Source organism: Coregonus clupeaformis, chromosome 5, assembly GCF_020615455.1.
Source record: "Coregonus clupeaformis isolate EN_2021a chromosome 5, ASM2061545v1, whole genome shotgun sequence".
Taxonomy (NCBI): domain Eukaryota; kingdom Metazoa; phylum Chordata; class Actinopteri; order Salmoniformes; family Salmonidae; genus Coregonus; species Coregonus clupeaformis.
This window is the reverse complement of record NC_059196.1, coordinates 8,053,783-8,068,828: the sequence shown is the minus strand read 5'-3', so window position 1 is coordinate 8,068,828 and position 15,046 is coordinate 8,053,783. Positions and strand designations below refer to the sequence as shown.

At 39.1% G+C, this 15,046-nt stretch overlaps 2 protein-coding genes across 3 annotated transcripts in view; one reads left to right on the top strand and one right to left on the bottom strand.

Annotated features, from left to right (window-relative positions):
• The window catches only part of rsrc1 (arginine/serine-rich coiled-coil 1), a 185,189-nt gene extending 181,369 nt beyond the window's left edge, over window positions 1-3,820 (bottom strand). The window contains exons 1-2 of the mRNA XM_041873836.2: window positions 3,737-3,820; window positions 2,595-2,796 (exon numbers count right to left, since the gene is read on the bottom strand). Of these exons, the coding sequence (XP_041729770.2) occupies window positions 2,595-2,776 (182 nt within the window). The 5' untranslated portion in view covers window positions 2,777-2,796; window positions 3,737-3,820. The remainder of the gene's footprint in view (window positions 1-2,594; window positions 2,797-3,736) is intronic.
• A 2,795-nt stretch (window positions 3,821-6,615) lies between these two features.
• Window positions 6,616-14,146, top strand: LOC121561244 (short stature homeobox protein 2). 2 transcript variants are annotated; one of them, XM_041873852.2, is made up of 5 exons: window positions 6,616-7,390; window positions 8,844-9,052; window positions 11,344-11,401; window positions 11,930-12,018; window positions 12,614-14,146. In XM_041873852.2, the coding sequence occupies exons 1-5, from the start codon at window positions 7,171-7,173 to the stop codon at window positions 12,869-12,871; spliced, it is 834 nt and encodes a 277-aa protein (XP_041729786.1). In that variant the 5' UTR covers window positions 6,616-7,170; the 3' UTR covers window positions 12,872-14,146. The 2 variants fall into 2 exon arrangements, with proteins under 2 accessions (XP_041729786.1, XP_041729783.1); XM_041873849.2 differs by having other exon boundaries at window positions 6,654-7,390; window positions 12,578-14,146.
• The last annotated feature ends 900 nt before the right edge of the window (window positions 14,147-15,046 follow it).

The following is a 15,046-nucleotide window of genomic DNA, read 5'->3' as shown; positions in this document are numbered from 1 at the left end:
CCTATGTTGTGACGGCCATACCATTATTATCTGAGTATCAGCTGCTCATCTAACCTCTGTTCCAGCCAATCTTTGGGAGAATCTCAATTGGTATTGCCCGACTCCTTGCGTCCTCTCCTCAGTCCTCATCTGCTTTTGAAAAAGGTCAAAAGTAATCAAGGAGCAGAGCCGAGAGGAAACAAATGCGCTTGTATGAAATGAGACTCCTCCCCTCGCAAAGGCAAATTCAGTTTACAGTGGTGGAATCCCAAAATAAATGTGTAAAGTGATCAAAACCAATTTAGCTAGTTGTGCAAGACATTTTATAGATAAAAGGATAAGTAGCATATTGTTTTTAAATGTGTGCATGCTTTTATCCTTCGAGAAAACAACCGCTGATTCAAAGGGGTGTGGCGGATTTTAAAACACTTCCGCGCTAGCCACCGGGACGATACTCGTGTGCATCCTCTGCTTTAGTAGGTAATCGAGGAGGTGAGCATCCTCCTCCGCTCGCCTACTAGCGAATTTACACTCTCCTTGACCACTCAACCACTTATCGGCTTCTAGGTCACGGTGGAGAGTAGGACGGAGGAGTCACGGTGAGGACAGACTTTTTCCCAATTGAGAATCTCCCACTAGCAGACCACTGTGGGTACTTCCTTTTTCTGTTGTACTCACCACCACCGCATCTACACTACTTGTTACATTCAATTACACCACTAATAGGCTTTATGACGAAGGATAGAAGGCTGGTTGACCACACAAATAGCCTATTACACACAGTATCTGGCAGACCAAACCGAATGTTGTTGAGGGCCAAGTTTGGCCCGCAAACCCCAATTTGGGCGGCCCTGCTCTATAGCAACAATAGCATAAAACCCTATCCCTCTACTCCACCATTCCCTCTCTGAATCTCCCTCCCATTCCCTTTAGCTGTCTGTGTAGTGATGGAGGACAGTGGAAGTACCCTGATGAATGAAGTAGTATAGGGTGCCCACCCACTCTGCCCAGAGTGTGTGAAAACACGCTTTGGTGATTAAATGTAATTCCTTATGTTATAAAATATATATTATCAAGACAAATATGATCATTCATGTTCTGAATCGTCTTTCTCTAACATTAACATTATATCCAAAAAGTCGGATTTCATAACCTAATACATCCGATAATACGCACCAAGGAATTTTTTTCCAGGCTAAATATTGTTTTCCTGCTAAAATTACACCAACAAAATATTGTAAAACAGATTAACATGGTTTGTAATGTTTCTAAAACAATAAATGTATTACTAGTAAGAAGTAATGTGGTACACTGTTTAATTAAATTATTTGTGACCCGAGTCTTTTAACCAAAATATCACAGATGAGACAAAAAATGTCACCTGCCCCCTTAAGGGCGGGAGGTTACCGTGGTAGCGCGACTCAAGTCATGTTTGTGCCTGTGAGATTGAGTCTGACTAGTAGAAGCGTTCTCTTCTCTTCCCTAGCAGTTGAAACTCAAACATAGAACAACAACCTAGCTTGTGAACAAAACAATGTAAATATTCAAGAAACACAAGGACAAAGTCTCACTTCAGTAGACTTTAGTTTCAAGTAAATTAGACCAACTTTTATGCCTGTGCGCAGTGCTTCTAAAAATGAATCTTTCACTCAGCTCATTACATGCGCACAACCCCCAACCAGGCAGTGTTGCAGCGCGAGGTGGAATAGGCTATATAGGATTCGTAGTTCTTTGACTTTGTACGATTAATTTACAAGCAATGAAACGGAACGGCAGAAATACTTTGAAAACAGCTACAGCTGCATTCATTTCACTATAAATGTGATCATACTTGACTATTTTTATTCACAAATGCAAGTGAAATGCTTGCACTGTGGAGCCCTGACCACTCGCCAACGTGGCTGGTAAAATAGACATCATACCCGCCAATACCAAAATCGACCCGCATTTGGCAGGTGTTAATTTTAGGCCCTGTCCGTTGACATTTCACAGAGATAGGCTTGTATTAATATGAAAAATGTATACTAAAATATGAAAATACTACATGTCAAAATTGATATCCATCTTCCCTCTATATTGTTTTATGTACTGTGGATTTACCCATTGGTCAAAATATGCGTTTTTGATTTGACACCCTAAGTAGTAGCTTTATAAAGTAGTATTATCCTATTCAATTGACATTGTCTTTCAAGATTGATTTTTTAAAATATATATTTTAAGGCACATGTTTCATAAACATATTTAGTATAGCTAGCTAGATATGTAGATGGAGAGGAGAGGGATACAAGAGAAAGTGAGTGGCGGGACGGGGGATCCAACCACCGCCTCCATAGGCATATGTGGCCCAGGGATGGTGGCACTACCACTAGACCAGCCCCATTTACAGCTGATGATCCTTTACACATACAGTTTGCTCCTATATTCATGCACCTCTGTTGGACAGCGACAGCATACCTGTTCATCTAGTGATGTACACAGTACATCTACCACGCAGGTCTGTCCTTTCTGTCTGATGTTGTGCTGTAGGCCTGCCTCCTCCTATCTTTGCCAGTGTAGTATAGTAGTTTTCTCATCTACCGGTCTCTGTATATTTTAGTATTTCTGTATAGACCTACCTCCTGTCTCTGTCTTTGTCTCTGGAGCGGCTCGGCGAGCGGCTGCGTCTGCTCGACCTCTTGCTGCGGCTGGTCACCCGGCTGCCGGAGGAGCTGGAGGAAGAGGTGCGCTTTCTGTGCTTTTCCTTCTTCTTCCTCCTGCTACGGCTGTCCTCCTCGCTGTCAGAGGAGTGGCGTCCCATTATCCCACACTTCACTGGGTCTGTAGGCCGGAAGAGAGAAAGCATAACAGCAGGAAAACGGACATGTCTTATATAATTTAATCAAACACTCATTCATTGATTGCTCAGATGAAACAGTAGGCCTACATCTAGCCGATTAGTGTGGGCAGACTGGAGCTGTGATGTCACATAAAATGTAGTTTTTATCAAAAACGACTGATTTCAGCACCCTTAGAATAGCCTGCAATTACACACGCCATTGTTCTGTGTAATTGCAGGCTATTATTTGGGTGCTGAAATCAGTCGTTTTCAGAACTCCAGTCCGCCAAAACTAGTCGCTGCTCAACTCCATCGTAAATCGTGGAGTTGAGTTTAGTCAGCTAGCCTACATCCTGCAATGAGTAGCTATACTGTGGCTAACGTTACATTGTTTAATGTCCCCCTTCCTTCCTCCAAGACTGACATGTAGCTGGCAAAATAACTTTTCTATTCTGAATATACGTGTGCAGTCAGTATGTCAGAGAGCTAGTTAGCCAACTTCACCAATTCTGCTCCACCTGCCTTAAGAGCGCGTAGACAGAATGTAAACAATGAACTTACATTATCATAGAGCTAACTAGCGACAGTTAACGTTAGCTAGCATAATGGCTAGCTATCCATTCTCAAATAATTGTTCAAATAGCTATCGTTTATGCATGTTTTAAAATATACTGTGAAGTTTTAATTTGCAGGTTATAGCTTGCAGACAGAATTTACACTTTCAAAACTGCTGGCATGCTAGCTAACGTTAGCTAGCTAACGTAACGTGTTAGCTTTAGTTTGCGGCTAAGCACAGCTGACTATCATAGGCATTTTTGTGTTACGCGCACCCTTATTCTCGTGCTCGGTAAATAGCTACAACGTTATTAACAGCATTGATGTATTTCAAACATTACTTATACAGTAACTGTAAGTGTGGGAGGAAAAAAAAACAATTCATACCAGGTCTCTTGCGACAAATATTCCTCCTTCCTTTGAAAACCACTCGAAATACACCATCATGCACTGCTCAAAAGACTACACTAGTAGATCAAGAGCACATCGATTGAAGAACGTTCGGATGAAACATGCAGTCAAGAGAATCTACAACAGAGCTATCGTTCGTGTACATCTTAATCAATGATGTCTAGGCTACTGTAGAGATGCTAGTCTTATCATATTTTGCCAATTGTGCATGTATAGCCTACATTTCGTGAAGTTGCATAAGTTTTGTTACATTATATCTTATTTAGCCTAGGCTATGGGAACAAGTAGCCTAAAGTTGTAGGCCTATAATAAAACTGCCCTTTTTTATTTTGAGTTATTATGGGTGTACAATCAACTGTGAATGCTGAATAATCTCCTAATTGGTTATTATTACAAATCTTACTGCTCATGTAATTTGAGAAAAATGTAGACTTGTAGACCTATTAGACCTGCAATCAATATTGCATTTTTACATTTAGCCTACATTTTAGTCATTTAGCAGACGCTCTTACCCAGAGTGACTTACATTTAGTGCATTCATCTTAAGATAGCTAGGCGGGACAACCACATATCACAGTCCAATCACATATTTAGCCTCTCACATACGAATATAAATTATCGTTAGGCCTATTTCAAAGGAATATCGCCCACACTCTCAGTCTGATTCCGCACTGAAATATTTCTAGCCTAATCAGATTTCGCGCAATTTGACGCATTAGTACTTGAAGTCCATTAAAGGGCAGATAGGCTACATATGCAAAGTAGCATTTCTTTGTTTTTTGTATTTCTTTATGGTTAAGATTGTCGCATTGCATTAAAATAGTACGTTATGAAAGCCATTTCAATGATGTCAGACTATTCCAAGTTTCGTTTTATAATCTACTTTTAATAAAGGACTCTTCGCAAATAGACTGCCTCTTAAATAAACGAGTGAAAGAAAGCATTTATAATAATAATATGCCATTTAGCAGACGCTTTTATCCAAAGCCACTTACAGTCATGCGTGCATACATTTTTTTGGGTGTATGGGTGGTCCTGGGGATCGAACCCACTACCTTGGCGTTACAAGCGCCGTGCTCTACCAGCTGAGCTACAGAGGACCACATTTGGGGTTGCTTGAAGAACAACATTCGTTTGTGCACCCCATGCATTTGCTCACATTAGGCCTACTTTGAATTAATAATAATAATTTGATAGGTTTAGGAATGATTTAGGACTAACATGTATTGTGCTGTAATGAACTGAATAGGAATTTTGCTCTTTGGTCCACAGGTTTTGTCTTCACGCGCGCAACATACACACACACACATACACATTCGCACAAGGCACACACATATACCCACATACCCACACAAAGGGAGCCTATATTTTTTTGAGGTTGATTATCCATTTAAGCCTATTGGAGTGAATACAGGTTATATAGTGTATAAACTCCTAAAATACCATAGGCCTAGTCTAAGTAAATGTCCGATAGCCTATAGTTTTCTTGTCTCTCGGTTTTCCTATGTTAAAACTCTGAGATGGTTCAATGGTAGCTTACCTATGCGGAATGCTATATTTTTATTCACTTCTTGGAAATGGTGTTCTATTAGTAGCCTAACCTTTACGACATCCCACGTTGAAATGGGTCGAACACGTTTATCTTTGCAATTGATAGAACTTAAACTACTAAAGTGTGTAGGTCTTTGTACTTATTTTGATATAAATAGCAGGTTGCAGATCAATTTAAATTATCTAGCCTAATAGCAGCATTTATGCTGCTTTCAGAGGACGCAGAAAAATAAGTAATGCCTAAGGTTCAAGAGCGGAGACATCATGAATTTTTAATAAGGGGAATTGTTCGAGCCTGTGTGTGGAAAAAGTATTTTATATAGATTATCAGTAAACGCGCTTAATTTTGCATCAAATTTACAAGTGATAGCCTATCATACAGCTGTATCCCATCCCATTCCGGCTTATATTTAGTATTTTTCAGTTCACTTAATTGCTTTGTCCCCGCGGCATGCAGTTACCTTCACCATAAGTGAACCATTGTTTATTTATTTTGCAAATATGCAATAATTTCAATAGGCAGTCAACTTAAGAAACCATAATTAACACGCCCAATGGCAACGCATCACATGAAAAGCTTTAATTAAACGTTTAGTTGCTGTTTAACATTCTAATGGCGTGAGAAAGTCTATCGAGATTTGATTTTAACCAATATAGTTTCCCTAATGACTTCAGATTAAAACATAGCCTATAATTGCTGATTTGAAATGTAAATACATTATCTAATAAATAAAGACAAAAATGTGAGATCAGTTTTATCATTTCAGTTGTCATTTGAAGACATTTGAAGAACAAAAACTATTGATCATAATTATTTAGCCTTCGTTAGCATCAATTAAAAACAGGCTAGTAAAAAACAAAATCAAAAACGAATAATTAATTATGCTATCTTCCAAATCAGGGGAGAAATATGTATTACTATTATCACTTTTATTATTATCATTATTATTATTATTATTATTATTATTATTATTATTATTATCTATATGATAGCTCCTTATCAAATTGTTTTTCTTATCATGACATATTACACACAAAAAAATGACTAACAAGTAACATACACAAACTATCAACATGCAGCATAGTTTTATCTGTTACTGCTTCAACTATGTGTTTATTTGCTGTTATTTGAGCACATACAGAAAACATTGTTCAAATGCGTTATCGTTCCATGTAAGTCAAGGTGTGTGTCTGGCTACGGTGAGCCTCCACCATCAGCATCCCAGTTGGTCCTCTCTTTACCTTTCTCTCTCCGTATCACTGTCGCTGTCTCTTTTTTCCCAGATCACAGAGATTTGGAGGAACCTCGGTTATGTGCTCCCCGCACGAGCTTGTCATTTTCAGTTTTAGCCACACCCCTGCAGAGATCCTGCCCATCTCCCTGGTGTTTAAAAAACTAATTCAGGACAATAGCAACGAATCCTCGCTTAATTAAATTAATTAGTCCTTCTTGTCAATCTTGGATTAATGGCCAATAGCAACCTCGTAAGAATGATGTGAAATCTGAAGGGCTGCTAATGTGTTTTTCGATGCTGTCAGTATATGGCGAAGGGAAGGGGGCTCATCCCGGCATCCTGAGGGGAGGTAATTTGCACGGATCAAGGGGCAGGCGTTGCAAAGTATAAATACTGTGACTTCAATAGCGGATCACCAGCAGGTTGGAACTCCGCAGCAAGAAGAATTGTCCGAGATCTTATACATTTAGCTGCAGCACGAGATCCAGAGTTGGCAGCAACATCACCTTGCATTTAGGTCGACTAAAATAAACACTCTTGATGTCTTAAGCTGTTGTGGAACTGAGAGAGAGAGAGAACGAGAGAGAGTGAGAGACCAAGACGGGGAGATTTTTTGGAGCAGTGATGGAAGAACTTACCGCGTTTGTGTCTAAGTCTTTTGATCAGAAAGTGAAGGAAAAGAAGGAGGTGATCACGTACAGGGAGGTGCTGGAGACCGGATCCGCGCGAGCCAGGGAGGGTCTCACCACCGAACCGAATCTCGAGGAAGTGAACGATATCGCTCGGGTAGACGCGCGATCACCAGAGAGAACCAGGGATGTGCGAAGCCCGAAACTGATCGATGGTAAAGTAGCCTACTGCTATGCGTTCATACGGTTTTCTTATGTGATGTACTAAAATGTAACTGCTTTGAGGTTAAACAAAGTGAAATGTTCTTGAATTATGCTTTAAACGTTCATACTTTGGGAATACCCCGTGCGCTAAAACAATAATAACTTTGACAAACATGTCGCGGGCCTAGTCAAAGAAAATAAGCGTGCATATTTTTGCGTATATCGCTGGAAAAAAACGAATGAAAGTGTTGCTTCTAGAAGTTGGTATATGTTTATAGGCCTACGTGCATGGTTTATCACTCTTTTGTATTTAGAATTTTTCCCAATTACCCGTTTGGCTTCATGTGACTGTGAGTGACACTAAAAGTAAGCTTACGTTTATAGCCTAGTTGTTGTCAAATGTGTAGTGACTGTGTAATGCAATGTTGCGTGTAATATTTACATTTACATTTTAGTCATTTAGCAGACACTCTTATCCAGAGCGACTTACAGTTTACCAGGCCCATAATTGAATTAGGTAGGCCTATCCTGTTAAGTGTTTTTCTGTCTGAAGAGAAATGGTATAGCATGCTTTTAAAAGATCAACGCATTTATTTTGGAATTTAATCATTATCATGGCTGGTCACTGTGTAACCCCCCTCTGAAGCTCGATGCAATTTCAGTAACAAGAAAAAATGTGTTGTATTGAGATATTCATCAACCGCATAAAGACAAAAAGGCTGGCGAAAAAATATATCTATTTAAATGATCCAATAACACAAAAATCAACAGGCCTAGCAGAAATGATTCATATTAATCTGTGTATATGTTTTTTCATACATGTTCTCTAATCATTTAATTTGATTATGTCATCAGTAATTATACATCCTAATCATAATAGCCTAATATAATATTAAGACTTTTTTGAATAGGTATTTTCGCTATATTGACTATCATATTGATCACTAATTGCATTGGCCTAGATCAAATAATTAGCCTAATTGTTGCATTAGCTGGGATGGTAATCTATTACATCTTCAAATGTGAATCACAGTCGTTTCACTTTGTACAATCGTGGAGAATGGCATTGGGCAGATCAAATGAGATAAATCCCACACTTGCACACCGGGTAGGCCTATACCTTAGTAAAAATCATATCATAGCCATTACAACACAATTGTAGTGATATTATGAAACATATCAACCGAGCTGCTGGTCCTATATCCTACACAGGAAAACCCGAGCTATGATAAGCGATCGGACATTAAATAGCGGGCACTTCTATGCATATTTAAAAGGAGTTAATAATTGAGGACCTTTCTGTAGGACTACAAAACATCCAAAGCTGATATTGGTGTAATGCTTGGGAGGATGGATCCACATGTTCGCTTTAGCAAGGTCGTTGTGTGATGCCTCCTCTTCTAGCCTTGTATGGCTGAGGCCTTTTTTCTCACCTCATTAATTTGCTTCTACTCCTCTCTGTAGGTACCACGCACATGAAAGAGAGAAAAGAGGACACAAAGCAAATGGAGGACGAGGCACAGACTAAAATCAAGCAGAGGAGAAGTCGGACTAACTTTACACTGGAGCAATTGAACGAGCTAGAGCGGCTATTCGATGAGACCCATTACCCGGATGCCTTCATGCGCGAGGAGCTGAGCCAGCGGCTAGGGCTGTCCGAGGCTCGAGTACAAGTAAGGGGATCTCTATCTTATTTAGTTTTTTTGTCTGTGTGTAAAGATATCGTTTGTTGCTCATATTAGGAATATTTTACAAAAGAGAACCCGATGATGTTATGTATGCTTTCTTACGTCTAGAGAGGAACAGTTGTCCTCATGTTCTCGACTACATTTACGCACAGAGGGAAACCATGTACCACTACTGGTCTCTAGAGAATGGGGTTTATTGACATGCTTCTTGTGGCTTTTTTGGGGCATAGCACCATTCTAAAATGTGACACTATAAGCAATTGATCAACATTTATTCATTGATGTATTAGCCTATCAAGAAAACTAAAACTAAAATGCTAAAACGGATTAAATCTCATTTTCTGAAGATGCGTGTGTGTGTGTGTGTGTGTGTGTGTGTGTGTGTGTGTGTGCGTGCGTGCGTGTGTGTGTGTGTGTGTGAGCGAAAGAGAGAGAGAAAGAAAGAGAGAGAAGAAAGAAAGAAAGAAAGAAAGAAAGAAAGAAAGAAAGAAAGAAAGAAAGAAAGAAAGAAAGAAAGAAAGAAAGAAAGAAAAAAAGAGAGATGTTATTCCATGTAAAAAATAATAATAATGCTATACAGTGTATCTCAATTAAGGCCTATAGCGCACTACATATTGTGCCAAGTTTTAGATGACAATTTTGTTAAAAATATTATTTTACGATTCATTTAATTTTAAATCAGATATTCAAAATCCTGCAGAAAACAAACACAATATTTGTCCTCACTTTATTAGTAGTCTATATGTTGCTCGCACGAGATACATCTGTCTTGTATTTTTTCCACCGGGAAAGACCATCTGTACTACTGAAACCCAATAAGCCATTTTGGAGAGGGGGGGACTTCAAGCTCTGTGTAACCGGAGAAGAGCGACTGAGCCGGGCAATGACAATGAACATAGACATCGGTTCTGATCTGATTTATCAAACCCCATAATATCTTATTTCAGCCTCTTTCAACCCTTATGCCTCGGCTCAGGGAGGCGACGGAGCGAGTATTTATTCACTGAATATGTCGGTTCTTTCTAAAATATCATAAAATGGGCCCAAATGACCTCCCTCCCCCCAAAAAAGTTAAAGCAAGCGCTTTTTGCAACGTCTCCGGGCGAGAGTTGGAATTTTACCAAGGCGTATTGTGTCACAAGCAAGGCGAGTGCAAGGAGCACAGCTCGAGGATTTACATAAATTATTTATTATTTTCCTCCCAAATCAAGATCTGCTGCTCTTTCTATTTTCAGTACATGATGTAAACGACCATGCGATTTATGGGGCCCTTTTCTAGCCACAATTGCATGCAGAGATGAAAGGACCATTTTCTGCACAAAGGCCAATTTATTTTTGTTTTAAAAAGTAGTAACGTCTTTACTTACTTCATGGTGGGCTATTTGCTTCTGTTTTCATTCTATGCCCATAACATAAACATTGATAATAAAACCAATAAGACACGAGATGTGTGTTAAATTGCATTGTTGGCACGGCTACGTGGTCAAAATATGAGGTTGGAGCTTACGATATATTGATAGACTTATCAATATCCTTTTTATTCTATCCATAATGCTCTCTGTGCAGGATAATTGGTAAACTGTGTTGTGGGCTAATTTATCCACAGCTTTGTAGGGGATTCAAAGTAGATTATCATAGTAATGAGACGCCTTATCTCCGTTCCAAGATAGCCTACTCTTCGGAAAATTATGCTTTTAAGGAACAGAAATTAAAGAAAAGAGCTATCCTCAAACAGAGCTTTGTGTATGGCGTGTTATGGCACTAATTAAACGAAACTGTAAAGCATTTAAATGCTTCAGTAACATAGATTTTCCTGCAGATTAAGGTAATTCATTTCACCAGCCATTAATGAGAGAGCTTTTCTCAGATCGCGTTGCTCAGATGTCCAAAGCCGTAATCACTTGCTGCTATCCGATATCAGAGAAGCAATTCTGTTCTTCTGGGACGCTAATCTATAGAAAGATGAAACCGGTGCTGAGAAGGTAACTTATTTTGGTCAAATATATCCTGCAAATGTCGAACAAGCGTGTTTACACAGCTATAATATGATAATAACATTCACCCTTTTCGTTGTGGTCTACTTTCTTACGTTGTATTTAGCCTGCCCCCTTGTTGTTAATGTAATAATTAAAATCTGGTGTAAAGCGCGCGCATTAATATTTCAGGGCTCCTTTGGGATATTGTTTTTCTGCGGTTGTTGTCATTTTGAGCGGAATTACACATGCCCTCACAAGCAGCTGCCAATCACGGTCACTAATTAATTTCTCTCCCTGCAGGTTTGGTTTCAGAACCGGAGGGCCAAATGCAGAAAGCAGGAGAATCAGTTACACAAAGGTGCGTTTCTATTCTTTGTCCGTCTGCAATATCCCTTTTACGCGTGGTGATAATAATGGTTTACATTTGGAAAGGGATACAAGAACATCTTTGAAAAGCATCAAGGGTGAATACAAATTGAAAAGCATCAAATGCACAACAAAGACTATAGGCCAGGGCTTTCCAACCCTGTTACTGGATAGCTACCGTCCTGTAGGTTTTCACTCCAACCCTAATCTAGCGCACCTGATTCTAATAATTAGCTGGTTGATAAACTGAATCAGGTTAGTTACAACTGGGGTTGGATTGAAAACATACAGGACGGTAGCTCTCCAGGAACAGGGTTGGAGAGCCATGCTATAGGCTATATATGCAAAAAATCGATGGCGTTTAAATGGCAGTAGGCTCCCTGAAACTTTATCCTGTTGTGCTATTTTAACTCCATTATTTTGGAAAATGGAATTGTTCGTTGTTTCCAGAGTATAAATATTTGCCTCAATTATAATCTGGAGACTATTTCCCTTACAGATGTCCTATCTTTTTTTCCAGGAGTTCTCATTGGAGCTGCGAGTCAGTTTGAAGGTTGCCGTGTAGCGCCATATGTCAACGTGGGGGCCTTGCGGATGCCATTCCAACAGGCAAGTTAACTTTGAAGCGTGCAGTCTTTGACTAAACCAATCACCAGACTGCTGTCTTGGCACAGGCATTAACAAAGTGGTACAGGACAACACCAGTGTTCCAATGATAGGGGGTTACAAAAATCTTATTAAGATAATCTTATAAAGCCTTTAGGCTTGTTATCAGACCCTCAAGTGAATACCCATTGTAGCCTATGACATATTAATAGAAAATCCCCCAGTTGTTAGAGATTTTTAAATTGTGTTCTCAAGTTGTGGTACAGATTTTCGATTAAATTGATATAGTGTGTTTTATATGGACTTGCATTCAACAATATGGATCAAGTTGTGAGGAAATGTTCTCTCATAATAGACAGAAGGGTTGGATTCAATTCCATCTCAATTCCATCGGAAAAGGACTTAAAAAATGAATTGCAAATGCACTTTTCATATTCATATAATTGGATGTAATTTAAATGGAATTGGACCCAATTAATACTTTATGAAATTAATACAAGACAGCCTTCCACAAGTTAGCTAATGTGTTTCTCCCCTCTCTTCCCCATCCGTGCGTCCATAGGATAGTCATTGCAACGTGCCGCCCTTCTCCTTTCAGGTCCAGGCGCAACTGCAGTTGGACAGCGCGGTGGCCCACGCGCACCATCACCTGCACTCTCACCTGGCAGCGCACGCTCCTTACATGATGTTTCCGGGCCCGCCATTTGGTTTACCCTTGGCTACGCTCGCGGCTGAATCCGCCTCTGCTGCCTCGGTTGTGGCTGCAGCTGCAGCCGCCAAAAACACCAACAAGAACTCCAGTATTGCAGATCTGAGACTCAAGGCCAAAAAACACGCGGCAGCTCTGGGACTGTGACTAGGCGTGCAACAAGGCGTCTACGGCGTCTAAAATGCCTACATTATTGACTTAGAGTCATCGACAAGGCAGAGCGGCATCAAAACAAAAAAAGGCTTACAAAGTGAAAGCAAGGACATATTTATGTATTTTTTTTTTTATGAAGGACATCATGTATAACTATAGAAAATATGCTATTTATGAGATAAAACAAAGATAGACTGTGAAATCGATAATAATTTTGGATCTCAACGAAAAGGGCGGGACTTGATGTAGGCTACATCTTCACAATGCAACGTGGTAACTGCACCAACGTGAAACTAGGGTGGAGGTGTCAACGAGCAAGATTGCCAAGAGGAGAGATGCCGCTGGGACGTTCGATTCTTTGTGAAACAAGGCGAACTATTCTGCGTTGTTTTGAATTATTAGGCTATATTATTATTTCCTTTTGAAACTATAGAGGCTGGCCTCGTTATATTTCAAAACATTTTCTCAGTAAAGGAAACAGCGGATGTTCGTGAACAAATAGAGAGACAAAAAAAGACCCTTATGTGACAGTTTTTTTCTGTTCTTCTTCTTGTCCAAATGAAAACTCCTCTGCAGTGTTGCATGAATTTCTTTCCTCACAGATGACGTAATTTGAGTCGGTTCAATTTCTCTCTCGTGCGCTCCCTCCATGGACTGCAGACAGACAGACAGACAGACACTCCGAGGAACTAACGAAGCTCTCACTTAAATGTCACAGTATTTGGACCTCTTGGCTTCTAGACATTTAGGGATTTGTGGAATTCAGACATTTGCCACAAATGTTACATTATTTTGTGAATGGTGAACTTCCGTTAGTCTATGAAGTTTTATACAATGCAATGAGTGCATTTGCGAGTGATTCGACCTACTGAAAGCGCAATATAATGTCACTTTTTAAGAACAACAAATATTTGGACAACAATTGCAGTAGGCTATATGAGACGGTACGGAGCACATGTAAAATATGTTAATACACAAGAAACATGCATTATTTTTTGTTATTTTGTGGTTTATGAATGCATTGTGAGAGCATTTTTGTTTTCTATTTTACTGTCCTTCCGTGTGTAAAACTCATGTGCATTCTGTAGGCTATGTAATGTTGATGTTTTTATAACAGTGAAAGTGAACGTAGCCTACCTGAGGCACGGATTTCTAAAAATATCATAGAAATTATTTTCATTTTTTCATCACTTATGTGAAACGTGAACTCACCTAAACAAAATGTTTTCGGTTCATAGAATAAATCAACTGAAGTTTCTTTTTATGACATCCTCTGTTTACATTCCTTTTTAATTCAATGTTGTCTCTAGTGTGGGGTGTAGCCTAGTTTCGATGGATAAACTTTATTTTTAAAAATTAATTTCATATATTATTGCTGTATTATTATTCCATATTATTTTTGCACTAAGGGTATTATTACAATTATTATAATGGGCTAAGATGTATTATTATTATTATTTAGCCTACTACTTATACTACTTATGCTACTACAATCGATTGTATTCAGGTTGTAAGCCAATACAGACTTATGGAAGGCTACATCAATTATTAATGTTTTGATATGTTTGATCCAGTTGTGTCAGGCCCGTTTAGCCACGTGTTATTTTTTTCTCAAGATCATGGGCATCTTTGTCAAAGTCCCTAACCGCTCCAAACCAATACATTATTCAAAATGTTTTGTTATATTTCAGAGCTCTGTGGAGAAGTTGTCAAATGTCGCATTGAAGACGATAGTGAAGGCTTATAGCATATAAAAAGACCATTGAATATACGGAAACATTTCGAAAAGACACGAAGACTGTTTGATGGTGTGTAATGCCGGTGTGTGGTCATTTAGCTTTATGATGTGTGAGGAACTTTTCACTGGTCTAACCTTACAGTGTTTCTTATGTAGGCTAGCTCGTTTTTACACACATATTTACATTTACAATAATTGCTTTATTCCAGACGCTTTCGAAATATACCATAGGCTACATTTGAAATAGGTTCCCATTGAAATATCCATGTTAGAATTGTTTTATGGTGACCAAAATCATTATTGTCTATTAGGCCACTGTTTGTCACGACGCTGAGATTAATTCGTTTAGTTTTTAATTCCATGCACTTGTACAGACAGATTGTGATTTTATACACAGTTTCATATGGTTCATTGATACTGTGCGTTATGTA